General features: G+C 43.4%; 1 protein-coding gene across 1 annotated transcript in view; it reads right to left on the bottom strand.

Annotated features, from left to right (window-relative positions):
• LOC138285386 (sodium channel protein type 2 subunit alpha-like) overlaps nt 1-27,937 on the bottom strand; it is a 745,466-nt gene that overhangs the window by 308,030 nt on the left and 409,499 nt on the right. Inside the window, exon 17 of the mRNA XM_069225255.1 lies at nt 20,437-20,916. Within this exon, the coding sequence (XP_069081356.1) occupies nt 20,437-20,916 (480 nt within the window). The remainder of the gene's footprint in view (nt 1-20,436; nt 20,917-27,937) is intronic.

Here is a 27,937-nt window from a genome sequence, read left to right as displayed (position 1 = left end):
CAAACCACATTATTATATGACCGATTAGCTTTATTATTCAGAAGCCTAACCTTTGTTTCTTTAGGTATATACAGATTTTGCAAAACTCAAAATTAGATTGCAGGACTTGTTCGAGGGTTTGTTCCAGGGCAAGGAACACAACATCACAAATGCAACCACTGGGCAGCAGAATAAATCTACATCCATACCTACAAACCTGCAAATACAAGATGCCATATTCATGTTTGAAAAAACTGTACTCTCTGTCATTAGAAACTTGGAAAAGAGTTCCAAATTTTTTACACCAAATTTACACCAGTCACTCATAAAGACCTCTTGGAACGGCAAAAAAATAAAAAGCTGATCTGATTATAAACCCAGCAGGTAAAACAGGTGCCATTGTGGTGTTGGCAAAGATGAATACATTGCAGAAGGTCTAAGAAGAATTCTGAACCCACTCACTACAAAAGACTCAAGAAAGACTTGACAAGACAACATATGGAACAAATCAATGACCACGGACATATGGAGGGATGGACTGGGCTTAAATAATTTAATTTTTAAATAACAAGATTCAGAGAATACCTGCCCTGTACCTATTTCCAAATATTCATAAAGACCCCAATAAAACACCAGGAAAACCAATTATCTGGGGCTGTGATTACATTTTGGGACTTTTACTAAATATGTTGATTTCTTTCTTTAACCATTTCTGAATATAAGAAAGGCATTCATCCAGAATACCACCGTTTTCGTTAATCACATTGAAGGGATGTCATTTAACAATGTTAAACAAATCCTGGTGACTCTGGGAGTTGTGACCCCCAAGAAGCTGAATTAGAAATCACTCAACTCTATCTGTACAAAACAGAATGGCCCGTTGTGTTTCTATGGAATTTTTCTTAATATTGGCAAAGACTGCATTAATTAAAAGCAACTTTTTATTCAATGGCGATTTCTATCTACAAATAAAAAGAACCACAATGGGCTGTCCCTTTGCCCCAGAACAATGCATTTGCCAAAAGGATATCCCTTTACTATAGGTTGATAGATGACGTTGTCTGCGTTTGGTTTGGTGATGCAACTGAACTCCTAAACTTCTCACACTGGTTACATTATAGATCACCCAACATTAAGTCCAACTTGACGTCTAACAAAGAGCAGATCCACTTTTTGAATGTGACAGTCACCACTATCAATGGGCTTCTTTCCACCACATTATACACTGAACCCACAGATAAAAAAGTGTGGCATCTCAGTTGGAATCCTGGTGTAGAACCTAGGTTCAAAACGAACACCAAGATTTCACTGTGACAGTTGGCCTGGGTTTCTTCCTGTACAGATTTATTTTCATATGCTGCATACATAAATATGTATTAACCAACCTGCACGTGTGGAGTTCTCATTCCAGGAGAACAGAACATAATACTTGTGATGAGGAGGCCACGGAGTGAAGAACATTGAGTCGCGTTCATCATATATTAGCTAACTTAGGGATTTGGCCAATTCAGTGATTTTTGTGCTTTGGAGATGTCAGACATTTGCAGAGAAGTTGGTACAGCTGTGGCTGGTTGAGGACAGACTTGGAAAAGATTTGCTATGCTGCGAATACTAAAAACATTCGCACACGATCTACCTCACAAGTGTCTGTGCAAGACTGTTGTGTGGCAGAAGGAGTGGTGCATGCAATCTACCTTGCGAGCATCTGTGTGAGACTGCTGTTGTAGCAGGAGTTGTGGTGCAGGTTAAGCAAACAGCACAGTGGCCACCGTATTGGAGGTAGTGAGAGTGGCCAAGAAGTACTCTGGTGACCATGAACATTAACAGTTTTATGAGCGGTGATACGCTTGCCTTTGTCAGCTCACCTTTGTCAATCTGTACAGAACACATTTGATGATTGCACACCAGCTTTAAACGAATACTGTATGATGATTCGCACACCAAATTACATATATTTTCATTGCAATTTCAAACTTTAACTGAGGTGATGTGCATCCAGCTACAAGCGAACAGTGTACAGTGATTTGCATGCCAAAATACATATATAATCTGTGAGCCATCAAATATTAGCTGTTAAGAAGATAATGAACAATTTCTGTGCTATACATTTGGTAGGATATTTAACTTAAGCTAGTATCATGTAGTATTACTGACAGTGTAGAGCGCTCAGAATGGAGGGAATATCACCACCACCAGCATTTTTAGAAGAATGTGAGGAACCCATTTTAGACTGGTACTAGCGGAAGGATGGCTCTGAGTTATATTTGGAAGCAATTACAGGGGACGTGTATACGAATGAATGTAAATTTGCCTTGCTAAAACATTGCTTTGGTCATGAAAGAAGATGTAATTTGAATTATCCTCATCCATTAAATGTAGAAGATGAGGAACCTGATGTATATGATACAGCCATAAAAAAAATTAGACTTACATTATTAAAAAAGAGTTAACAAAGTAGTGGCACAGCATAAATTCTTGGGAACGAGTCAATTAACCAGGAGCTAACTGATGCTTCTGTAAATAATCGTAGAGTTCTAGCAACTAAGTGTAATCATGCAGTGCTTCAGGACCAGAATGTTTGTGACCAAATGGTACACAAAACATTGCACCCCAAATTGTATGAAAAATTACTTTTAGTGGATGATTTGTCACTAGAGAAAGCCATTGATATTACTCGCCAATTTGAAGAGATGAAGCGAGGTCTGAAACAGCTAGCCCTTAATGATGTGGATGCAATACAGGTTGTAAAAAAGAAAGAAGGTGTAAAAAGTAAGAGAGGATCAGCTTGAAATTCAAAAGCTGTCAATCATAATAGAGCAGAGTTTGAAAGGAAAGAATATATTTGCTTTAAATGTGGCTTAAAGAGACATCTAGCAAGTTATACTGTGTGTTTTGCCATAGGTCAAACTTGCAGATTGTGTAAGGTAGCAGACATTACACTAGAATGTGTAAAGGTAGAGACACAAACAAAAACAGGACAATTCTGGGGGACAGTAACCCAATTAATGAAATCAAAAGTGAACATGACTTTACGTTGCCGAAGAATTCATTTTAGATGTGTATGAAATTGGGGAGATATAAAAGTATTTATTGGAGACAAGAGTGTAAACCTTATGGCTGACTCTGGTGCTAAACATATGTTGAATAGTGCTGATTATTTCCAGAAGCAACACTGTTACCGCCAGATATAAAGTTAATGGGTTATGGTAATACATCTATTGAGGTATTAGGCTATTTTGAATCCACCCAAATACCAAATGGTAGCTTTATTTCGGCTAAAAGCCATAAAAGTAAACAATAAAACACCATATCATAATTAAGCAAGATAAATAAGTTATAAGATCACATAGTTATTGAAAACAGTGCAAAACAAAAAAAATTCTTAAAATCTAGAAGTCCTAAAATATTAAATATACAATTATTAGGCCATTATGTCTTAACTCCGAACAGTTAAAACTTGTTGTGTTGAATAAATATAATCTAAGACCAATATGTTAAAACACGCAATTATAACAATTCTCTGGTTCTTATAGCCCATGCACTTTGCAGGAATCTTGCAACTGGAAAAACTATTTTGTCATTTGTGTCAGTTGTCAAAAAGAGTAATGCTGTATTCCATTCCCTAATCCCCACTGACCTACATAACGGAGCAATCCACTTCTTCCTGGGTACCAAATATCTAGGGCAAAAAAACATAAAATGCGCGAGTGACTCTATTATCTTTTGACAATAATGACAGAATATAGAGTTACTATCCTCCGCTCTCCATCGCGCTGTAAATATCCTGAGCGGGAGGATCCCTAGTCTGAATTTGATGAAAAGTGTTTTAGTGTAGGGAGGATTTACATTGTCCATATAGGCCTCAAATTTGGGGCTACATTTATGGTCTAGGAACTGTAGGGCCAGACTGCCTTGCTTTTTAGACCAGGTTTGAACCAAAATATTCTCCCAATAACACCTTTTTAAATGCTCTTTTACTTCCTTGGTCAAATTAGGAGGAGTACTCCACACCTCCTCCATCTTGAGGAGTTTACACATATCTCTGATGTGTCTAAACCAAGGGATCTTTAATGCACAATCACCTACGAGAAACTCATCTAATGCTACATGGAGGGTAGACAAGTACGAACCCAATACATGAGTGGTCTTAGTGCAATTTAGTTATGGATCTCGTTTAAGGCTAGGTCAAATCTAAGGGGGGTGAGAGGGGTACTCATCGGTAGCCGCAAGAAATTCCGTATGAAACGGTTTTCTACCGTAGTCAAACACCTAGAGTTAGTGTATCCCCAGAGCTCAGCGCCATAGATTGAAGCTGTAACTGCAGCTGCTTTATAGACAGTAATGGCGGGTGATATCTCCCCTTCCAAGGTATTGGCAATTTTCCTCCCTATCGCTGTTGACCTCTGCTTGAGTACTGTCAGGCTCTTCCCAATCTGCACCGACCATTGTTGGTCATCACTTAGCCTGATCCCCAGATAGTCAAACTGGCTGATTCTCTCCACTGGTTGGCCTGCTATGGTCATTCTCCCCCTAAACGATTTATGTGGGTTAAAAGCCATGAACTTTGATTTTGTTGGATTTATTTCAAGACCTCTGATAAAACAGAAGTTATAAAAGGCATCCAGTTCATTTTGTAAGCCCATGGGTGTTCTTGTGTCGTCCGCAAACATAAAAATGGGGACAGGGGATCCCGCTAGCCTTGGGGCATCATGGTTGCAGTGTAGCAGTTGGTCCGCCGCACCATTAATGTAAAGATTAAACAATGTTGGTGCCAAAATGCACCCCTGCCTGACCCCCCTATTGACAGGTATAGCTTCCGTTAGATCTCCACTTTGTGACCAACGTACTTGAGCGTAAGTCCCTTCATGTAGGTACCTAATCAATCTTAGTAATTCTCCTTCAAGTTGGTAGCTCTCCATGACATTCCATAATAAATCCTGAGGTACCATGTCAAAGGCAGCTTTTAAATCAATAAAGGCTACATATAGATGGCTCTTATTAAGTGACAAGTATTTCCAGCAGAGAAGGTTAAACCTGAATACCTGATCTATTGTACTAATTCCTTTTCTAAAACCTGCCTGGAAGTCGGAGAGAATATGAGAATCCTCTATCCAAGCCTGTAGTCTGTTCAATACCTGCTTGCTAAGTATCTTTTGACTAACATCAATTAGGCTAATAGGCCTATAGTTGGAAGGTTGTTCCCTTGGCCCTTTCTTATAGATAGGGACTATGATTGCTCCTTGCCACGTGGTAGGAAGTCCTCCCCCCCTCAGTATCTCATTGCTGAGCACATTTAGATACAGAGACCAAGTTATCGGTCAGGACAAATATAAATCACCTGGGATGCCATCAAGAAAAGGGGCCTTCCCTTTCTTTATTGCTCGAAGAGCCAGAGTTGTTTCACTTAGGGAGAAAAGATACAGGTCGAATTTGGGTGATATAACTCTCCCGTCCATAAAAGTATTGGCAAAAGTTTCATTAGATTTTGAAAAAGGAATAGTGGTGCTACTAGTTTGAGGTTTTCTGTATACATTTTTAAAATACGTCACCCAAGTTTCAGGCTGAATTACGGGAAAGTTCTCCACACCTTGAGAACTACTTTTGTCTGCCACTAATTTCCAGAATAATTTAAAATCTTTCTCATAAAGTGCATCAACCATCCTATTCCAATATTTAGTTACCCACTCTTTTTTTGCGTTTTTAAGTACCACTTTGTATGCAGCCCTGAATTTTCTGATCTCTCGGCAGTTCCCTGCCTTAAGTGCTCCCAATAGCTGTATTTTAGCCAGACAGCAGGAGTTAGAGAACCACCTCCATGTTCTAGTCCCAGTCTCTGTTTGCCTTCTTGATATTTGGAAATGTGGTTTTAGCCGGATGATCAAGATACTATGCAGATTGATCAAATCCACCAATGTCGTATTTATATGCTTCAGTGGGGAGAGCTTTGTTACAACTATTCTGTAAATTAATTGCTGGAAGTTTACGTCATTCTCCAATCAATCCCATTTCACATTTTTATAATCATTGGTCATAGTTAAGACATTACTTTGGGCCCATGTTGTCAATGATTTGCAACTAAATAGAATAGTAGAAAAGGTGGTACTCAGACCTTGGTGGTCACTATCATAACGAGGGAGAACAACCATGTCAATAAGAGATTTCCAGAGAGCGTCATCTACTAAAACATAGTCCAGATGGATAGAGTATAGACCTCTCCTATATGTAGGGGACGCCGGGGTGTCTGATCTGGTGTTTCCATTTACTATTCTTAATCCCTTTATTTTTATTAAATCTTCAAGTAGGTCTAATGCTCCTCCTTCTTTCTTAGATATAACTTGCACCGGCCCAGATCTATCCCATGGATCTGCTAACTTGATTCCTCTTTGCTGATTGTCGTCTCTGCAATTCAATTGCATATTAAAATCTCCTGCAACAATTAAACCCCGCCCTCTGGGAAGGCAATTAAGGAAGTCTGTTAGCATACTCATCAGAACAGTCTGCGTCCTTTGGATACCCGGTCTGACATATATATTTACAATTATTATGCTAACAGGACCCCTAGTGGTACTAATTTCAACCTCAACAGCTAGTAAATCTCTTGTGGGGGTTGCTAGTTCCTTCACCTTAGGGAACAAATCATGTTTTAGCCAGATTATCAAACCCCCTGAGGCCCTGCCAGATGATGATGGAAGTGCGGTCTTCTGGAAGGTCCAATAACCTTCTCTGTTAATTACAGATGAAGCCCATGTCTCCTGCAATAAAATAATATGGTGTTGAGCTATAAAACTGCAGGGTTTGCTGTTTTCTGAAGCAGCCCTGCCACGTTCCAAGGTAGAAACCTGATCGGTAGTTCAGAACCATCCCCCATATCGGACGGCTTTTCTCTAGTCTCATTTAGACAAGGCGTTGCTCCCAGGTCCTTCTCCTTTAGTACATCACTGCAATATACTTTTGACTCCGCTCCCAGGGTGTATGGTATCTGGTTACTTAACGTAAAGGGATCACGACTGGGTATACCGTCTCTCCCAGTCTTCACCGTGGGGGCTTCACGTCAGTCTATGGCTGAAGTTGGGCTGTTCATTTGATCCCTTCTATGGGTACATATATCCTGAGCCGCTGGGATGTTACTTCTCTCTTGAAAACCCAAATTTGTCAGTGATTGAGGGTGTTTATGGGCAAGTGACACTTGGGATGAGGCACCGGGTCTCACTCTTACATCAAGTGCCAGAAGGCCCTTAACTAGGCTCTGGCTGGTCAATTTTAACCCTATAAAATCTGTTGTCAATCCTACTCTTGTGTATATCTGTGCGGTGACTATGTCATCCCTTATAATAGAGCTGCACTTCTTTGTCCCCTTTATCCAATGGATTACTTTATTTTTAAGAGAATCCCCTTGCTCTTGTTGACCATTACTTAGCTTGGGGACATTTATCATGTATATATCGTAATCACTATGTCTGAGCTGACTTGAGGGGGCATTTCTCAAAGGGCATATAGACCTCTTATCTAAGGGTTCATTTCCGTGCACCTCACAGTTGGCCCCCTTAGTCAAGATTTTATCGCATTTGTTAGAGGCGCCCACTACAGGAGGTACGCTATCGCCCCCGTGAATGTTCCGCTCTTCAGCCCTTTTATCCCTACGCCTCTCCCTGACATGGATGTTTCAGCTAATAAGGTTGGCTTCGCCAGGGAGTTAGAGTCAGATTTTAATGATGACTGCCTTATATCTCCAATTACTGCAGATATGCCATCCAACTTCTCATATATCATATGGCAAAAGGATGTAAGGTACTCCCTAAGACTCAGAATTTCAGCTCATATCTGTACTAGCTGTAATTCAGCAGGCTGTTCCTTCTGGATAGCTGAGAATGGTATTATCTCCTCTGTTTCCCTTGGCATAATCTTCTCTGATGCGAGTGGTGCCAATAGGGCTATTTTGAATCAACGCTTAGCTATAGAGGAAAATGCATTGATGCAAAGATTTATGTAGCTAAGGAAGGATCATGCCTCCTAGAATGGCAACAACAAAGGGATGTAATGATAACTTTAAAATCTAATCATCCAGGCCAAGTTTTAGGGTATGATGATTTAGTATTACAGGATATTAATCAAAAAGCGTTGGAATGGGCAGAATTATTTACAAACGTTTTTGCTTGTGGTTTGGGTTTATTAAAAAAAACTTTACACACAAAATCATTCTGAAGGAGAACATGATCTCCAACCTTCATAAAATCCGAAATGTGCCTTTATAGATGCATGTCACATTAAAGGAAGAATTGAACACGTTTTGTGAATTGGATGTAATTGAGGAAACAGAATCATCCGAATGGTTGTCTCCAGTTGTAGTAAACCCAATGGAACTATGGGACTTTGCATGGAGTTGGGCTATTTAAACAATTGTGTGTGGGTAGATTCTTACCCTCTACCTAATATGGGTGAAATATTTTCATTGGTGGGTGGTCAACTGCATTTTATACTTTAGATTCATCCAGCGCGTCCCATCAGATTGCAATGTTTAGTATCCACTGAGCTCTGCTCATCTGGGATACAGTGGCATACTTGTGGAGAGATAAAGAGTGCTCAGTTTTCAACATGATCACAGCAGCCACATTTACATAAGAGAAGATTGACAGTAATACTCTGGAATGTTCAAACTCACTTCTCGACTCAGAGAGAAGTCAGAAGTTATGTCAGGAAGAAAAAGGACCGCTCCAGGACAAGCAAACTTTGGTGGTATCAGCTGATTTATCTGTATGCCTTCACATCACAAGAAGAATTCCTCCCTTAGCAGGCTATTATGGAAGAGAGGAGCAGAGGAGTGGCTTGCATAGCAGCCTCCTTCTTCAAAACAATTTCAAAAACTGTTTGCGATATTTCAATATAAGTAACATATGCCAACCGGAAACCTAACACAACTTATACAGGAAATAAGAAATAATTTCCTGTTTGGAATCACTGTTGTTAAAGCTACAGTTGGGGGAGTGTATTCACAGTTTTTTTCTTTTACAAGATTTTATTGATTAAAAAAGAACCTGTCATGGGGCAATGGAACACCTCAAAGTTTAATGACTGTACTAAGGAAGTGGGACAGAGTAGTAGTTAATGACACTCAAAAAACATGGAGAAGATGGGAATTGGATCATGAAGTGGTCCACAGTGAATTAGGTTTGCAAACACGATTAAGGGGTCAGAAGATACTCTCGAGAATAGGGATTTCTGGGTGTGTCATTCTCCGACATTATGCAGTCAACCACCCCTTCCTCCTGGGTTTTAACTAAACTATTCTCTTACCATTGGTCCTTTGGGTGATTTACCTAAAGTGATATTATGTAGAGATGCAGTAGAAACAAAGAGGAATTAATGACCTAATGTTTAAGTTTGGTGCTGTATTCTGTTACTAATGTGACATAGTAACCTGTCTGCAAAACTCTTGATCCACCCCGCGTTCAGAGACACGTGGACAGTCAGGTATCCAACTATGGTGCCGCCATTGGCTCTGTCGATGGGAAGCTTACTCCTATGGCTTGGTGGAGGGCAGGTCATCATATTAAGGGCATCTCACTGCCCACCTTATTCACCCTAGGCTTTTTCATGTCCTCTTTTATCCCTCCATCACCATAAGGGAAAACCTGGTCCTGATGAACAGAAAAATACAACTAATGATACTACCACCCAGGGGAAGAAACTCCCTTAGCCTGTGTGTCATTAGTGACTAGTTTTTGAAGACAAAACAAAAAGCTTGGTGGGTGGCCATCAAAACTGTTAGAGGCTGCCCACCAGACATTTGGTACCATTGGAGGAGCTGCAGTGACCGTGGTTCACCTGAAGCTACAGGTATCACTGCAGGGCCATCAGTGATCCCCAAATATGGCACTCGTCTGTCTATCTGGGTGGAGGACGTAAGTTCCGCTGCCACCCTGTTTGTCAGAGGACATAATGCCATTTTTTAAATCAGGCTCTTCCTCATTTGGAATGAACCTGGAATTTGATGGCATCCCCTATGATTGTTGTAAACTTAAATTAAAGGTATAGGATCTTTGATTGGAAATGTGTGCACAGCAGTGATAATAACCATGAGGGTGCCACAACCTCATGTCACTGCTGTAATTGAATCCATATGTAAAATTGATACTAGGTCAGATCCCAGGTGAATACATATGATTTGGACTAGCAAAGCTACCTTTAGGATGCTGAGGAAGAAGATGTTAATGAATAAGTAGATAGAATCCACTGAGGTAATGACTGACACTGAGCATAAGTGTGACTGGGGAGCAGAAGGGAGTTTGCTTTTTTTTTTTATCATAGGAGCCTTACCTGGGTAATGATGGTGAAGGCACAAGTAACGGCCAGTCTGTTAGTGAATTTGTCCTGGTGCTCTGACACACTTGGGTGAGCCTCTCTAGTACTTTAACTGTACACCTTGTACAGGCTGCATTGGCTTTAAGCAACACTCCACCCACCTGGTATTTACAGGAGTGTGCTGTGTTCACTGCACATATCTCTGGCTTCCCTGGTGCGTCAAAGCAGGTTGTGAGGGATGTGACTAGTACTATTGATGAGGCTCCAGGGCATTGGGCCTGCAAATAGAGGCAGAGTTGTGGTTGTTTAACTGGTAGAAATACTGAGGACCCTTTGCAGGATTCCATATATGAACCATGCTTTTTGGAGTGTAGTGTTTCTAGTTTGTTCCTTAGTGCCTCTTCTCTATTGCAATTCTGGGACACTAATGGATTGGTGTTTGCTTGATTGTTCTTTGCCAGTGTAGTCGTTGGATTAGGTTTAGCCATGTTATGTAGCAAAAAGCAGGCCTCCAGCAGATTCCAAGCTTTTAGTGGACTAGTACATGACATAGTCTCGATAGAGAGCACATGAATCTCTATTTAAGTATCTGCTTGGTTTACATGATGTATCATGATGAGCAGTGGTTGAACTGTAGTACGGTTTCTTTAATTATTTCTTCAAGGGGTAGACTCTGTCACCCGGGGGGCAATTGGAGATATAAGTGTTGCAGTCATGTCTAGTGTACACTTTTCTGAGTGTATGTGTCATTAAGTCAACTGGCATGAGACCCTTCATCTGTCTAGATGGATGCATCACTTCAAGAACCAGGGAAGACTCTGCAGAAAGGGAAGGAGAGGTTCTACTCACATAACTGCATGTCAAGGTTGCTCTATTCTTGTAGTAGATAAAGTGGCATTTGCACTGGTTTTTGACCGTATATCAAAGGCAAGCTAGATACGGAAGACAGATTATTCCATGTTCTCTGTGCGAGGGATGTACACTATTGTGCATGGGAATAGAGTGCACCAGTGATCTTCAATAGAGACTTGTAGTTGTGTTATGCCAACGGTATGATTACAAAGTCTTAAAGGGGACATAATTACATTGTATTTTACTGTGTACATACTGCTATACTGTAAATTCAAAGGAACGCTGTTTCAACAAAGTGAGGTACACCACAAAAATAGAGACCTCTTACTCAACTTGCAATGTTTGTTGATGGTGCAGTATTATCAACAGGAATAGACAGAATTTGTTATGAAACACCTATTAGCTTAGTGCAGTGTCACAGTCCTTATCACATATTAATGTAAATTGCTAAAAATGAATTACAGAAGAATTGGTATATTTGGTACTCGAAAGGTAGCAACTGGTATGCCCTGGGAATTTACGTAGATTAGATTTTGTGAACAGAAATTAATTTTGCAATTAAAAAGAACATACCCCATTTAATCAACTGCTTGCAAAGTGCTTTCCATTGTAAATGTACTCATGGGAGTTTGCCAAACCATAGTATGAATTTCGGCAGTCTGCTCAGCTGTACTGTGCTGAAATGCCAGACCAATTAAGTGAATAGGATAACTTTTTATTGGCAGCCTTTGTGTGATTCCTCATACATTTTCTAGCAGCAGTAAAATGGAAACATCAAGTATGCTGAGAATTCATAGACCTATCCAGTGCTTTATATGTGCCAGTGTTTGCAGGTGGTGGGCACCGCACTCATTTTTGGGGTCCAGACTCATTTTCCATCATCAAACTTGGACTAAGAGCAAGAGAGAGAAAGGTAGAAAGAGACAAGGGATGAAGAGACTAGAAAAACAGTGACAAAGGGGGGGAAAGCAGGGATAAGTAGGAGACTGCAAGAGTGTGATAAGGAGACACAAACCTACAATTGTGGAACTGAGAGAAGGGATTAAATTTAGACTCGGCATGTCTTGGTATTCAGCAACTCTAGCACTGAGAAGCAATACCCCTGGGCACATAAGAAAAACCTGCGGCCCGGGCGCTTATGTTTGTTTTTAAATTTTACACACTGGTTATGCCACACTTATCTAGGAATATTTTGACCATGAAGAATGATTTCTGAAGGAGATAATGTTAGAACAAGAACTGTGAAATGAAAAAATGGTATTGGGACCTTTAAACATATTTGTCATTATTAAAATTAAATAAGATTAACTGAACTACTGTGAGATTTCAAAAGAAGAACGAAGTAACAATAAGCAGCCTTTCTACTGGTAACCCCTGAAGATTGCAAGACTTGGAGAGACTATGGTGGTCATTCCGACCTAGGCGGGCGGCGGTTGCCGCCCGACCGTCGGAATCCGCCTGAATACCGCCCCGCGGTCAATTGACCGCGAGGGGTATTCTGACTTTCCCGCTGGGCCGGCGGGCGATCTGATTCAGATCGCCCGCCGGCCCAGCGGGAAAGCGCCTTCCACAAGGAAGCCGGCTCGGAATCGAGCCGGCGGAGTGGAAGGCGTGCGACGGGTGCAGCAGCACCCGTCGCGCTTTTCAGTGTCTGCATAGCAGACACTGAAAAGCCTAGTTGGGCCCTGTTAGGGGGCCCCTGCCGTGCCCATGCCATGGGCATGGGCACGGCAGGGGCCCCCAGGGGCCCCGCGACCCCCCCTACCGCCATCCTGTTCATGGCGGCTTTCCCGCCATGAACAGGATGGCGGTAGGGGGGGTCAGAATCCCCTCGGCGGCGCAGCGAGCTGCGCCGCCTTGGAGGATTCTAAGGGTCAGTGGAAAACCGGCGGGAGACCGCCGGTTTTCCCGTTCTGACCGCGGCCAAAGCGCCGCGGTCAGAATGACCAAGGGAGCACCGCCGGCCTGTCGGCGGTGCTCCCGCCCACCTTGGCCCTGGCGGTAGGGAACCGCCAGGGTCAGAATGAGGGCCTATGTTTTGGTTGTCTGAGAAGGTAGTTAGGTTGATGTAGATAATACTTTGCATTACGGTGAAGGCATTAACAAACCTCTTGTTCCCATTTGACAAAGTATGTTTGAAAGAAACTTTGTTTTATTCATTTCATTGATTGCAGAGAACTGATTACAAAATATCAAACAGCTAGGAAGACAGCTGTTCTACGGACCTCCAAACGTTAGATTATTTAAGAGGAAATCACAGTAGCCGAAAGCCCTTGTCCTAGGTGTGGGGGAATATGCCATATCTGAGCAAACAGAAGCTTCTGCAGGTCTAATCTAAGTTCAGAGGTATTCAAACTGGTCCACTCTATGAAAATGTGGACTCAATACACTGTTTCTCAGTTGGCATTACCTTGCTTTGTATTTTGTGAGAAATGCATCAACCCCTATGAATTAATTGCTCTGTGTTCACCAAGTCATTTGTTTTTTGGTCTGACTAGAGATCGCTTTAGTCGTCTAGCGCACTTCATGTCATCACACCACTCTCCACACAAAACACAGCAAACACATACACATACAGAAAAGGACTTTAAGTCAGCCCTCTTTAGCCATTGGCTTGATTTGGGGAGACCTCTTCAGCATTGGCTTGCTGGCAGTAAATCACATTTTAGAGCCAGCCCATGGCCATTAAGTTAAATATTTGAAAGCAGTCCCTGATTTTAGTCACAGTGATCTTCTGGGAGTCCCACATTAATTTTCCATTGGGATCATCAGCAGTTCACAAACAGATGTTTTTTTATTTAATAGCACCAGTTCCTGTAAGGAACATGGGGCCAGATGTAGCAAACGTTTGCGACTCGCAAACGGGCCGATTCGCAATTTGCGACAGTGCAAAATCGGAAATGGGATGCAAAAAGCCCATTTCCGACTCGCAAAAAGCGATGGGACCCGTTTGCGAGTCGCATCCGTTGCGACCCCATTTTGCGACCCGCAAATTGCAAGTCGCAATTTGCGAGTCGCAAACCTTATGCAATTGCGACTCGCAAATTGCGACTAGTCGCAAAAAGCCCAGTTTGCAAGTCGCATTTACCACTAACTCAGAGCAGGTGGTAACCATTACCAAAGTATAAAAGGAGACCCAGAAGGCATCTGGGTCACTCAAGATGGCAGACATATACCTGATAGCAGTGAGGAGGAGAGTCTACGCAGCCCAGCAGAGGAGGAGGAGGGGCCACAGACAGGAGAAGATATATAGAACAAGGCAGACCCTTTTCCAGCAAACTGAAGAGGAGATCTATGATAAATACCGCCTTAGCAGCGCTGCCATTCTAGAATTAATAGATTTACTAAAACCACAGCTAGAACACAAGACTCTGCGTGGCTGCGCCATCCCTACGCATGTGCAAGTACTATGCGCACTGCACCTCTTGGCCTCAGGGAGCTATCAGGGGGTCATTGCCGTGGCAGGTGGGGTATCCCAAAGTGCAGTGTCAAGGTTCCTCAGGGCATTCCTAGATGCCTTAGTAGCGCACAGGTCTCAGTTCATATACTTACCAAGGAATGAGGCAGAAATTAACAGCACGAAGCTGGACTTTTACTGCATTGCCCACTTCCCCCATGTCATTGGATGTGTAGATGGGACACACATTCAAATATGCCCCCCGCTAATCTGGAACATATTTTCCGCAACAGAAAGTGCACCCACTCACTCAACATACAGGTTGTTTGTGATGCCCATTACGTCATCACGGACATCGTAGCTGAGTTTCCAGGCAGTACCCATGACTCATACATTTTTAGACATAGTGGGATACATCAACGCCTGGAACGTGGGGAGTTTGGAGACGGATACCTCCTAGGTAGAGCTGCATACACCTTGCAGACATACACACAGGTCACTGTGCACGACTATCTGGACTTACTAACAGTGTGCTTTTGTGCCCAACAGGTGACAGTGCATATGCTCTAAGGCCATGGATCATGACTCCATTTTTAACACCCAGCAATGATTCAGAGAGGCAATACAACAGTGCGCATAAGAGGACCAGGAACCTCATAGAGCGCACCTTCGGACTCCTGAAGGCAAGATTCCGATGCCTCCACCGCAGCGGAGGCGCCCTCCAATACACCCCCATTACCGCTTTCAAAATTGTGGTCGCATGCGCCATCCTCCACAACATAGCCACCCGACGTGGGCTACCTCTCACCCCTGCAGACCCAGATCCTGATGATGAAGAGCAAGAACAACCACATCGCCATCATGGGGATTGGAGTCTAGCTAATCAAGGCAGACTGAGACGGGACCACATTGCAACGCAATATTCTGGACGGTACGTGTCAACTCCCACCATACTCACCTATTAACCATTTGTTAAGTGGAACAAAAATAACTGTTTTATTAATGTCATGAAGAAACTATATACAAGTTGAAATTGTCCATGGGCAGGAAAATGCCAACATTCATGTGGCACATTAACGCCATGTGCCACATGAATCTGTCCTGGCTGTTATCTATGATCTCCTGCCCCTCCTGCCAGCCTGGCTGGTCCCTGCTGCGTCCATGGTGCTGTGCCTACCACTCCTCAGCACCCTACTGTGAGTGGCAGAGACACTGCTCACTGTTGAGCCCTCCTCCCAGGTGTATTTGTTAACTTCCTGGCTGTGATGTCATCATCATGTGCCAGGAAGTGTTTCCAGGGTGTTCTGGTATGCTTTCTGGAGTGTTCTGCTGCATCTGCAAGCAATTTTGAAGGTATTCGCAATTTGCGACACCCACTCGCTAATTGCGAGTTCGTTTTTGCACACTCGCAAACAGCGACCTCGCAAACTGCGGACTCGCACACAGCGTTGCGAGTCCGGCTGCGAGTCGCAAAATCGGATCGCTTTTTTTTCTGGCATACCAATTTGCAACTGGCATTTTGCGAGTCGCATCAACTCGCAAAATGCGAGTCGCAATTTTTATTTTTGCTACATCTGGCCCATGGTCTGTTTTAAAAAGTGTTTCCAATTTAGGAATGCAAATGCAGGGATTGTGGCCTGCTGGTGCTTGCAGCTCATCACAAGGGTTTGCAAATAGTGGTATGCCTAATTAACATCCATTATCTGAGTCAACTTGTGATCCCCTGTGACAGGATATTTTTTAGTGTGACTGTTAGAAATGGGGTCTCTAGTTGGAAGTCAGTTTACACCCTTTCCAAGTAGGGACCCTCACTCTAGTCATGTTAAGGTAGTCACACACCTAAGATAACCCCTGCTCACCCCCTTGGTAGCTTGGTACAAGCACTCAGGCTTATCTCAGAGGTAATGTGTAAAGTGTTTGTACCCACACCCACAGTGACACAGTGAAAACACCACAAATGGACACCACACCAGTTTAGAAAAATAGCCAATATTTATCTAAGTAGAACAATATCCAAACTACAAGAATCCAACAAACACAAGAAAATATATCAATTTTTAAAGTTAAAAGAGTCTTAGTCCAAAAAAAATAATCAATGAGTTGTTTTAGCACAAAGTACCTGGTATGCATCAAAAATAAAGTCGCAGGAGAGGTGATGTGTCAGAAAAGCAAGCGATGCGTCAATTCCTTACTTGCAAGTGAGGCCGTATGTCGATTCTTTGGCCACCGGGTAGGCAATGCATCGATTCTTTACCCCCACATGAGAACAATGCATTGATTTCCAGACACGCAGCCTTAGGTCCTTGCTGCGACGTTGAACATTTGATGCCCAGGGTCGATGCATGGAAATCTCCGACGTGCTGTGCCAAGGGTCCGTGTTGAAAGCAAGCGATGTGTTCATTCTCCAGCTGCGAGGCAGGCGCTTGGTCAAATTTTCAGCTGTGGGACAGGTGCTGTGTCAATTTTTCTAATGCACACAAAGCAGTGCGTGGATTTTCCCACACAGGTTCCCCGCTTCCACTTCTAAGGGCCCAGGGACCGGATTTGGCACCACTTAGCAAGTCAAGACTCTCAGCAGAAGAGCCTAGGCACTGGCAGATGAAGCCTTTGATGTCCCTGAGACTTCACAACAGGAGGTAAACTCAGGTCAGGCCCGTGGAGAAACTTCACAAGCAGGATACAAACCAAAGTCCAGTCCTTGTCTTCTCCAAAGCAGAAACAGCAACTGTAGGCCAACCCAGCAAAGCACACACAGCAAGGGGGCAGTAGTCCTCCCTGCAGCTCTTCAGCTCTTCTCTTTGGCAGAATCTCCTCTTGATCCGGAAGTGTTCTAAAAGTCTGGGGTTTTGGGTCCGATACCTATACTTATTTCTGAATTTGAAATAGGCAAATTTTAAAGGAAAGTCTAGTGCACTAGGCCACGTCTTTCCTGCCCTGGTCCCAGCCACAATCCAGGGGGTTAGAGCCTGCATTGTGTAAGGACAGGCTCAGCCCTATTCAGTTTGCTCCTTCTACCACTCTAACCCAGGAAAACCCATCAGGGTATGCAGGGCACATCTCAGCTCCCTTTGTATGACTGTCTAGAGTGAATTCACAACCAGCCCAAATGTCATCCTGACCCAGACGTGTATTCCACAGCCAGGATAGGCACAGAATGATTAAGCAGAAAACTGCATACTTTCTAAAAGTGTCATTTTCAAACACACAATTTAAAAGCCATCGTCACTAAAAGATGTATTTTAAATTGTGAGTTCAGAGACCCCAAACTCTACATCCCCACCTGCTCCTAATGGGAAATTACATGTAAGAGATATTTGAAGGCAATCCCCATGTTAACCTATGGGAGGGATAGGACTTTCAATAGTGAAAAATGAATTTGGCAGTATTTCACTATCAGGACATGTAAAACATGTCCTACCTTTTAAGTACACTGCACTGTGCCCATGGGGCTACCTTAGGCCTACCTTAGGGGTGCCTTACATGTACTAAAAGGGAAGGTTTGGGCCTAGCATGTGAGTGCACTTGCCAGGTCAACATGGTAGTTCAAAACTGCACACACAGACACTGCAATGGCAGGTCTGAGACATGTTCACAGGGCTACTTATGTGGGTGGCACGATCAGAGCTGCAGGCCCACTAGTAGCATTTGATTCACAGGTCCTGGGCACATATTGTGCACTATGCTAGGGACTTACTAGTAAATTAAATATGCCAATCAGGGATGAGAAATCAGAATCACAATATACACAGAGCACATAAGCCCTTTAGCACTGGTCAGCAGTGGTAAAGTACCCAGAGAACTACAACCAACAAAAAGAGGGGCAGAAAAATAGGAGGCTAAAGGCAAAGGTCTGGGGATAAACCTGCAAAAAGGGCCAGGTCCAACAGTGTCCTATTAGTACAGACTTTGCACTGCTAAGTCATAGGGTGATTTAAAAAAAAAATGTTGGTATGTAATTTTTTATCACTTTTTGCAGCAGTCTTTTAAAACATCGGACCTTAGGTTTTTAAAGGTATGTCTTGGATCAATGTATGCATTAATTTAACTTAATGATTCAATCTACTCGCAAGTCCTCAGAAGCAAAAAAGATATAGCTGGTGACCAATGATATTGCCCACTGACCAACACATTACAGTTTCCACCTCAAAATTATGAAGTGAAATTTTAAGGAATGCATATGCATTTCATAAAATGTTCATACATTTGTATTATTCTTTGTGGTTGTCGCCAACTCTCAAGAACTGGATCTGACAGACATTCTGGAAATACTATATAGAGCACATTTTTGAAAAGCAAATATTATAACAAAACACTGATAATATTGGCATAACTTGCCACACGGATCATTTTACAGAATGACTAAGCCAGCAAAATGATAAATCCGGGGGCATATGTTAAGCTGATTTACAAGTGGAAATGACCTTTTTAACTCCCATTCACTCAGTGATCTACTATCGCACTTCTTTCTTCCTATCTCCCTCACCTCCCTTGCTCCAGCTTGACCATACTCACCACTGCATCTATGCACCTTCATCTCTTGCCACTTACTCCCTTCATGAGTCCTTCCATTCTTCATCTCCTGCCAACCCCCTCAATCTCCACCATTGTCTCTTCCGTCTTCCTCCACCTTTCTATCCCTTCCCGAATCTATTTCTCCTCCCTCTTACATGTTTCTTAATTCCCCTTGTTACCCTCTTCACCCAATTCCACCCTGTTCAATATCCCTCCCCCACCTGCTCCATACTGTTCTCCCCCTCATTCCTTTCCATCATCACCTCCTTTCATCATTGTCAAGATCTTTTCTTTGATACTTCCCCACACCTCCTATCACCTTCCCCTTCCCCTCTGTCCCACTACATCCCACCCCAGCCTGTTTATCACTCCTGCACCTTTCTTGCTACCTTGAATTTCACAATGCTCTACTATCCTCTACTGCCCCTTATTCCTCTCACTTTTCTCTACTCTACACACTGCCTCTATTACCCCTCTCCACTTTGTCCCCAAGTGGACCCCAAATGTGTTCCTGACACCCTTGTCATTAGGACAATCTCCCTTACTCTGTCCCAATTAACTTGTTCAGTTGAACCACTTTTGGCTTGCGATTTGTTTTCTCCAAGTTTAGTGAAGTTCACACCCTTACTCTCCTTTCTGCTGTTAATAAGTAAAGCACGTTGACACCCTTCGGTAGAGTCAAAGACAAGGCAAAAAAAAAAAAAAATGGCCAGATTTACAACTCCAAGAAATTTTAAAAAGGTTTTATTGCACTAATAAATCCTTTTACTCAGCCACAAATGTTAGTCTACACACAAATAATACTGCGCATTAGTAAATGACACTCACGGGTCAGTGCAGTTGTTCTTGTGTGTGGAGTTCCTGGAAAGTATGTGAACACCAACGAACTTGTGAGTTTGTTGGTATTTTCAAATTTCTCTTCCGTCCCTTTCCTCCTTGGAATTAGTTGGCAATTTACTTCAACCAAGGACACGAGTTATTCCGATTGTGGGGTGTGAAAGGGAACTGGAACACTCCAAACTTTGTTTGGGGATGAATAGGGTTAGAGGTTTCTCCTTCTGGAAAAAAATATTTTCTCTCTTGGAGAAAACAATGTACCACTTAGGAGACTCGGGCACTTCAGGAGGTGTTACAGTTCCCAGGCACAATTGTTCTAATGTTAATTCCAAAGACCAGGCCTAGCATGAAGTCAAAAAATGTTTCCTAAAGTACACTTAGAAAGCTTGCAAACGGCATCCCCTTCCTATCATTACCTTTAAATGTTTGCAAACTGCATACATGTATCTTCAACCTTTGTTAACATTTTGTGAAATGGGCACTGCGGGCAAAATATATTTATAACTATACATATGTAGATATATATATATCATAACTAAATAGCAAATAAGGCATCCTACCTCTTTACTTTCTTTACTTTCTTCCAATTCGGACTCACTACTCAAATCTTCTGTATTGATATGTTCAAAATCTGATTCTCCAACAGCAATCGGCACTACTCCATGGCGGATGGGCTTTGGGAGAAATGTCTCATAGTCTTTCTCATCATGTATGTATTTCTCAACACAGCTTCCAAAGTCACTGCCAGCTCCATCTTTCAAATAGTCGCATTCTCTGATCATTTCGACAGCGTTGTGATTATAATTGAAGACTTCTTGCTTATGGACTTCCTCCAGTTGCTTAACATCATCTAATGCATTTTGGGGTTCGAAAAAGCACTTTTGAACAAAGTCATGTAAGGCTGCTTTGACATAATCTATTCCCTTCTGTATCCTGCCAACAGCGATCTGAAGATTGTTCATTTCAATATCATCATCTGTCGGCGAAAGATTGTCTGAGCTAAACGAGCTGAGCAGCAATGCCAGGAACAGATTCAATACCTAGGAAGTCAATAGAGAATATATTACAGACATTCACAAAGAAACGTATTATTAGATGGTTTTAGAGTAGATGTAATTTTAAACCTAAAGCTGAGAAGAGAGATCCTATCAATTAAGAGTTGCGGTATCTTCCCTCTGTAGAAAGCCCTTCCCCTACACCACCAGGAAAGTCCGGGGTTCCATTCCCCTCCCCCTCAGGAAATTTATTTATTTCCCCCCTTGCCTGCAGTAAATCTTCGACAATTGTCAGGATGGGATACAGCCAGAGAAAGGTTTGTGAATGCAACAAACTGATATATTTGTGGGTTCTTCACAAACCTTCAAGCTTGAAAATGGCTTGACCAATCCACTCTCCACCACTTGTGTGGGATTTATCCTTGCATAATATTATACTCTTATGGGATAATATTGCATGGGAGTAAAAGGATTTTCAACTGCTAAGTCACCTTGTGCAGTCATAACTCCTACCATTTGCACTAGTAAAACTAAGATATTAGTTCAAATGGCTTTGTGAATTGGACCGAGGGTCTTCAGCCCTGTCAGTTGCATTTTAATTCTAACTTTTTTTTGTATTTCCTTTCGAAATGAAGACCACTTGCTACTTGGACTGCATGGAAGAGTCCATCAAGAAGGTTTATATTGAAACAGAGACAACAGTAGGAACTTTCTCATATCTTAAGGTTTTCCATTGTCATGACTGTCTTCTACCACTCTAGGGCTGAGCTCTGTTGTGAATGCCTTCCCATTCTGGATCTGACATACACTGCCAAAGTTTTGCGAGAATGTCTACAAAAGAGATAGAGAGCGAGCAGGGAGATATATAGAGAGCGGCAGAGAGAAAGAGAGGGATAAAGAAAGAGGTAGAGAGATAGAAAAAAAGGAAGAGAAAGAAAATGTGTGTGTGTGTGTGAAAAACAGCAATTCTAAATTGAGAATAAAATGTAGAGTTTTGCTAGAGTTTTTGATATATGTAAATAAATCAACCTCCTTCTGGAGCTGTGAACATTGATTTATCTATCTCCTTGATGCTAGGGCTTTAATCTGTGTGTATGCCCACTCACATAGCTATTCTCATCACTTCTGTGCCTGTGTTTATGCGTCACATGATATTAGGCAGGCTAAATGTTTCATTCTAGAGTTTCAAGATTGAAAAACATTACTTCTTTGGTTAGACATGCCTTAAAACCTGGTTCATTGGTTACTTGGTTCGTTGAAAGTGGTATTTATGATGTTGATTGGTTAGTATCATTAAACGGATATCGTTGCAGGTCACTACACTGGCCAAGTGCGCATTTGACATGACAAATCACCGATTTTGTTCTAATTTATATCCATTAAAGTGACAGTAGACAAACACGATTCATGTAAAGTTCTGATATTGTGTCTGGAACACTGAGCTAAAGTCAATGGGAAGTTAGTGAGAACACAGAGCACAGTATAACAAATGACAACAATGACAGCCTCACATTTGCGAGAGTTTGAGCTATTGACATTGTAAATGACAATGTTTTTTACCTATATGTTTTAGTTTGGAGTGTAGTGGATGTATGTGTTGTGGAGTGGAAATAGGTGAGTTTGTACTGGAATTGTTAGTCATGGGATTGTGTGGAGTTTATTTGTGTGGCATGGAAACTGTGTGGCGTTGAGCAAAATTATGCTTATTGGAATTATGTGTTGTGGTGTGGAGTGCATTTATGTGTATTGTTGGTATGTGGCAAAGAGTGCATTTATGTGGTATTTAGAAATGGGGTCTTTGGTTGGCAATCCGGTTACCCCCTGTCCAAGCAAGGACCCTCACTCTAGTCAGGGTAAAAGAGAATCACCCTCAGCTAACCCCTGCTTATCCCCTTGGTAGCTTGGCACGAGCAGTAGGCTTAACTTTGGAGTGCTAGGTGTAAAGTATTTGTACCAACACACACAGTAACTTAATGAAATCACTACAAAATGACACAACACAGGTTTAGAAAAATAGAGAATATTTATCTAAACAAAACAAGACCAAAATGACAAAAATCCACAATACACAAGTCATCAATTAAAAAGCAAAAAGAGTCTTTATGTAGTTTTAAACACACACTAACACTGTTAGCGTGAAAATGTACCTTGAGTGTGTGTCAAAAAGTGCTTGCGATGCATCAAATTTCACTCACGAACGAGACCTTGCATTGTTTCTCCTTTCGTCGGGTCAGGGCGTGTCGTTCTTCTCTCTGCAGGAGAGCGATGTGTCGATCCGGTCAGCACTCTCGGGTCTGGCCCGGCCTCGCGTTGTTTTTACACGCCCAGCGGTACTTGCATCAGAAATCCAGCCGCATGATCTGAAAACCATGCAGCGCGGGTTGCGATCTCACCAGCCTCCGTCAGCGATGCTGCGCGTCGTTTCTCCAGCTCCGTGCGTCGATTCTTCTGTTGCGTTGCAGGTGAGCATTGATTTTCAGCCGCGAAGCTGGCGGCGCATAGATATTTCAGCCGCAGATCGGAGACGCATCGATCTTTTCCCCGCACGGAGTTCTGTGCGTGGATTTCTTCCTCTTAAGCTGCCAGCTTCTCTTTTCAGGGTCCCAGGAACTGGATAGGCACCACTTGGCAGAGTAGGACTCTCTCCAGAGACTCCAGGTGGTGGCAGAGAGAAGTCTTTGCTGTCCCTGAGACTTGAAACAATAGGAGGAAAGCTCTAAATCAAGCTCTTGGAGATCTTCACAAGATGGAAGGAACACAAAGTCTGGTCTTTGCCCTCGTACTCTGGCAGAAGCAGCAACTGCAGGATAGCTCAACAAAGCATAGTCACAGGCAGGGCAGCTCTTCTTCCTCAGCTCTTCAGGTCTTCTCCAGGCAGAGGTTCCTCTTGGTTTGCAGAAGTGTTCTAAAGTCTGTGGTTTTGGGTGCCCTTCTTATACCCATTTTGCCCTTTGAAGTAGGCCTACTTCAAAGCAAAGTCTCTCTTGAATGTGAAATCCTGCCTTGCCCAGGCCCAGCCACAGACACTCACCCGGGGGTTGAAGACTGCATTGTGTGAGGACAGGCACAGCCCTTTCAGGTGTAAGTGACCACTCCTTCCCTCCCTCCTTCCTAGCACAGATGGCTCATCCGGAAATGCAGACTAGACCCCAGCTCCCTTTGTGTCACTGTCTAGTGTGAGGTGCAACCAGCTCAACTGTCAAACCTAGACAGGGAATCCACAAACAGGCAGAGTCACTTTCTAAAAGTGGCATTTTCAAACACACAATCTAAAAATCAACTTTACTAGAAGATGTATTTTTAAATTGTGAGCTCAGAAACCCCAAACTCCACATGTCCATCCGCTCCCAAAGGGAATCTACACTTTAATCAGATTTAAAGGTAGCCCCCATGGTAACCTATGAGAGGGACAGGCCTTGCAACAGTGCAAAACAAATTTGGTAATATTTCACTGTTAGGACATATAAAACACATTACTATGGCGGTCATTACAACATTGGCGGTAAAAGCCGCTTACCGCCTTGCAGCTGACCGCCAACACACCGCCACGCGCGTGGAAATCCGCCACAGCCATTATGACCCACAGCACGGAATCCGCCAATATTCAGACACCCACGCAAGTCCGCCACACCAAAGGTCAGTGATAAACTGGCGAAAACAAACCCTCCACCGTCATGCCAACAGAAATATGCCCACACTATCACGACACACGAATCCACACGGCGGTCTTTCAACCGCGGTATTCCATTGGCGGTACACACCGCCGCGCTCAAAATACACACACACATACAAAACACAACCACATTGGACAATTCAAAATACACACACCTGATACACATACACACACCACTGCCACACACCCAATACAATATAAAACACACACCCACATCACCCACAAACCCCTACGACCACAATTGAGAAAGAAGCACAGAGAGAGACACCACCATCAACAAAACTAGCATCCACAAGCACACAAAACCATCAACCACAGAACTTCCACGCACCTCACACAACACCCCACTACATATCAGCATACATAGCACCACACACACCACCCCACACATCACCCACACCACCCCATGGCACGGCAAAGACTCCCAGGTTCTCTGAGGAGGAGCTCAGGGTCATGGTGGAGGAAATCGTCCGGGTAGAGCCACAGTGTTAAGCTCTGACACGGTAATGTAGTAAAAAGAGCTTTATTCAGAAACCACCAACCCGACAGCAGCGTAAGCTCCCATCCCTTCAACCGTCCAGTATCTCTCTGCTAGATTCTGACCTCGAGACCACTCATCCAGAATCTGAAAGGCAGAGATTCTAGACTGTGCCCAACATTCTTAAGCAGCCACAATACATCCCCCTTATTACACTAAAGAAGGAATACATAAGTTGAAAAGGAGAAACCCCCCCCCAAAAAAAGAGAAAATATATATATATATGTGTGTGTGGATAAAAAACAAATAAGCAACAATATGACAATATCATGGCAGAAATTAACACAGTAATAACAGAAATTAATATTGCACAGAAGTATGCAGAAAAGGAAGCGTCAGAATTCAAGAAACATTGGGGGTCATTCTGACTTTGACGGGCGGCGGAGGCCGACCCGCCAAAGTCCCGCCGGCAGAATACCGCTGCGCGGTCAAAAGACCGCCGCGATAATTCTGAGTTTCCCGCTGGGCTGGCGGGCGACCGCCAGAAGGCCGCCCGCCAGCCCAGCGGGAAACCCCCTTCCATGAGTATGCCGACTCCGAATGGAGCCGGCGGAGTGGAAGGGGTGCGACGGGTGCAGTTGCACCCGTCGTGATTTTAAGTGTCTGCTTGGCAGACACTGAAAATCTTGGTGGGGCCCTATTAGGGGGCCCCTGCAGTGCCCATGCCATTGGCATGGGCACTGCAGGGGCCCCCAGGGGCCCCACGACACCCGTTACCGCCAGCCAGGTTCTGGCGGTCAAAACCGCCAGAAATAGGCTGGCGGTAAGGGGGTCGGAATCCCCATGGCGGCGCTGCTTGCAGTGCCGCCATGGAGGATTCCCTTGGGCAGTGGGAAACCGGCGGGACACCGCCGGTTTCCCGTATCTGACCGCGGCTGTAACGCCGCGGTCAGAATGCCCATGGGAGCACCGCCAGCCTGTTGGCGGTGCTCCCGCGGTCGTTGGCCCTGGCGGCCCATCACCGCCAGGGTCAGAATGACCCCCATAGTCCTTCCTCCACAATGGTTTAGAACGGAGTCTGAAAGGAGTTTTCTTGTATGGTGTTACCTTGGACTCATCCCTTGCAGTGTGGTTTGTTCCACGGTTAGTCAGATTATCGGAATCAATCCTGAGGTTGTTCCATTTTGCAATTCTAGACATACTCCACACATCACCATTGTCCAGCACAACCACATTTTTCCTTAGGGTCTTTCAGCAATACCAAGTCATCAACCTTCCATGCAACATCGGACACACAAGATTTGGAATCATACTGCAGTTTGTACTTTTGTTGATAATTGCTCCTACGCATGGACGCTTTACCAAGTTTCTCCTGGTCAAGTTTCTCCCGCACTGAAACACATGATCCCAATTTATCTCTGAACCACGCTGGGAACATCTTGCTGCAGCCCAACCTTCCCCTCATGTACTCAAAAGGGACGATTCCAGTAACGCTATTGGGAGTACTACGATATGCCCACCATTGGTCTCTCAGGAGATTCCCAAGAGGAACCCGAGTCTCAACTGCTTCCTGGACACAGTACTTCACCATCCTGTTCATACGTTCTGCAAGACCATTGGCCTGGGGTAAGTACAAGGCAGTTCTCAAATGCACAATAGCTAAAGAGTCCAAGAAGGACTTCATCTCCACAGATGTCAACTGTACCCCGTTATCTGTAACCAAATGGCTGGGTACACCCTCTTGTGAGAATTCTTCCATTAAAAACTCAATCACCATCCTGGTATCTATGGAGTTAACACACTTGGTCACTACCCACCTTGAAGTGTAGTCCACCATGAGTATGACGTACCGTTCACTAACAGGGAGAAGATGGAAAGGGCCCATAAAATCTAGACCTAGCTTCACCCAGGGCCTCTCAGGCACGGCAACTGGGGAAAGTGGGGGTTTCGATACCACTTTACTCTTGTCATTTCGTGCACATGTCACACAATCTTTAACCACTGCTTCGACTTCACGATCCAACCCTGGCCACCAATATATCAATCTCAACCTTGATTTGGTCAGATTCCTGCCCAAATGACCCTCATGAGCCAAATTGATGATCTTACTTCTTAAACCAACGGGAGGTATACATTTAGTACCCCTTAATACCTCACAACCACTTAAAGACAGTTCATCCCTAATATTCCAGTAACTCTTCAAAGATTCAGGAATTCCCTTATAGTCCGGCCACCCTCTTACAATGAAACCAGCAAGCTCATGTCTAATGGAATCTTGATCCACAGCAGACTTCCACTCATCTTCATTTATAGCCAACTCATTCACCCAGCTAATGACACTCTCATCCTCGCTTTCGTCATTACTATCAATTGAACTCCTAGACAAGAAATCTGCTACTGTATTCTTCGGCCCGGGTACATACTCGACAGAAAAATTATACTCCATTAATCCTTCAACCCATCTTTTTATTCTGGGTGTCAATCCCTCACTTTTCTTTGAAGAGAACATTTGTACGAGGGGTCTGTGATCAGTTCTCACAACAAAGGGTAATCCCCACAGATAGAACCTGAAATGCTTGACTGCCCATGAGCAAGCAAGAGCCTCCCTCTCAATAACGGAATACTGTTGTTCAGACCCCTTCAGGGAACGGGAAGCAAAGGCAATGACTTTCTCCTCTTGACTCAGTCTTTGGATTAACACCGCCCCCAGTCCAGTTACACTGGCATCAGTGTACAAAAAGGTTTTAGCGTGTGTGTCAAAATGGCCTAAGGTGGGCATCTTCCCAATGCAGTCTTTCACAAAGGTGAAAGCAGTTGCACAGTCAATAGTCCAGGCAAATTTGTTTCCCTTTTTCAACAGGGATCTCAAGGGTTGGGTCACGCTCGAAAAGTTGGCAACAAATTTAGAATAATAC

The sequence above is a fragment of the Pleurodeles waltl genome, chromosome 3_1 (genome assembly GCF_031143425.1).
Source record: "Pleurodeles waltl isolate 20211129_DDA chromosome 3_1, aPleWal1.hap1.20221129, whole genome shotgun sequence".
Taxonomy (NCBI): Eukaryota; Metazoa; Chordata; class Amphibia; order Caudata; family Salamandridae; genus Pleurodeles; species Pleurodeles waltl.
The sequence above is the reverse complement of the archived record's forward strand: the minus strand, read 5'-3'. Positions and strand labels throughout refer to the sequence as shown.